General features: G+C 37.2%; 1 protein-coding gene across 11 annotated transcripts in view; it reads right to left on the reverse strand.

Moving 5' to 3' along the window:
• LOC119593731 (myoneurin-like) overlaps positions 1-841 on the reverse strand; it is a 102,537-nt gene that overhangs the window by 20,045 nt on the left and 81,651 nt on the right. The window contains exon 6 of one of the 11 annotated variants that reach the window (XM_037942716.1): positions 1-556. The exons of 9 other annotated variants lie outside the window; for them this stretch is intronic. In XM_037942716.1, the coding sequence (XP_037798644.1) occupies positions 206-556 (351 nt within the window). In that variant the 3' untranslated portion in view covers positions 1-205. The remainder of the gene's footprint in view (positions 557-841) is intronic. One more of the 11 variants, XM_037942731.1, reaches the window with a different exon arrangement.

The following is an 841-nucleotide window of genomic DNA, read 5'->3' on the forward strand; positions in this document are numbered from 1 at the left end:
GATACTGCATATGTTCAGTACAAAGGAATGCAAGCTTCTAACAAATAAAAGTGTACGGGGTAGAAATGGAAACAGTCAATAGCTTTTGATAAAAGAAAATTAATTTTGCTGAAAATGTATAAGAGATGTACAATAACTCATACTAGAAAAAGTTCCTTTCACCATAGATGTAAAAGCAGCATAAAAAAATAATTACAGTCTGGCTTTAAATGTCCTTTCCAATGCAGTTGTGACTTTTCATATGTGCAGACAGGTGAATTTTTTGCCTTGCTCGATAAGGGCAATATGGGCATGCAAATGGTTTTTCACCAGTGTGAGTGAGCACATGTCTCTTCATCAAATTGTCTTTGCTTGTTGTCTGGTAACTACAATGAGGACATGAATAAGGTTTTTCCCCAGTATGAACCCTCGCATGTCTATTGAGATTGGACTTGAGTACAGTAGAGTAGGCACAGAAAGGGCAGTGGTGCATCTTGCTAGTCGGGGTGTGGTTCTTGTCAACCTCCTGAGGGCCTCTCCATCCATGTCTTGGATATCCATCCATCTCCAGTTCTACCTGTTGAGGACGCCCATCTTATAGTCTTGCAATCAGTTCATTAATGTGTTACTTATGCAGGAGAAGCATTTACAGCATTCTAAAGATGTATGTTTATTCTATAGTTTGTTATATTATACCTGAAACTACTGTGCACAGTTCTAGCAAATATATTAAGTGAAGGTTTCTGAGAAATGTATTTCTGCTTGTAAACAAAATCGAAGAAGAAATTACTAATACATACAGAACTTGAATACTGTCCTTTTGATTGACTATCTTAGATTTTTCCAGCATCTCAGCCTCATC

The sequence above is a fragment of the Penaeus monodon genome, chromosome 32 (genome assembly GCF_015228065.2).
Source record: "Penaeus monodon isolate SGIC_2016 chromosome 32, NSTDA_Pmon_1, whole genome shotgun sequence".
Taxonomy (NCBI): domain Eukaryota; kingdom Metazoa; phylum Arthropoda; class Malacostraca; order Decapoda; family Penaeidae; genus Penaeus; species Penaeus monodon.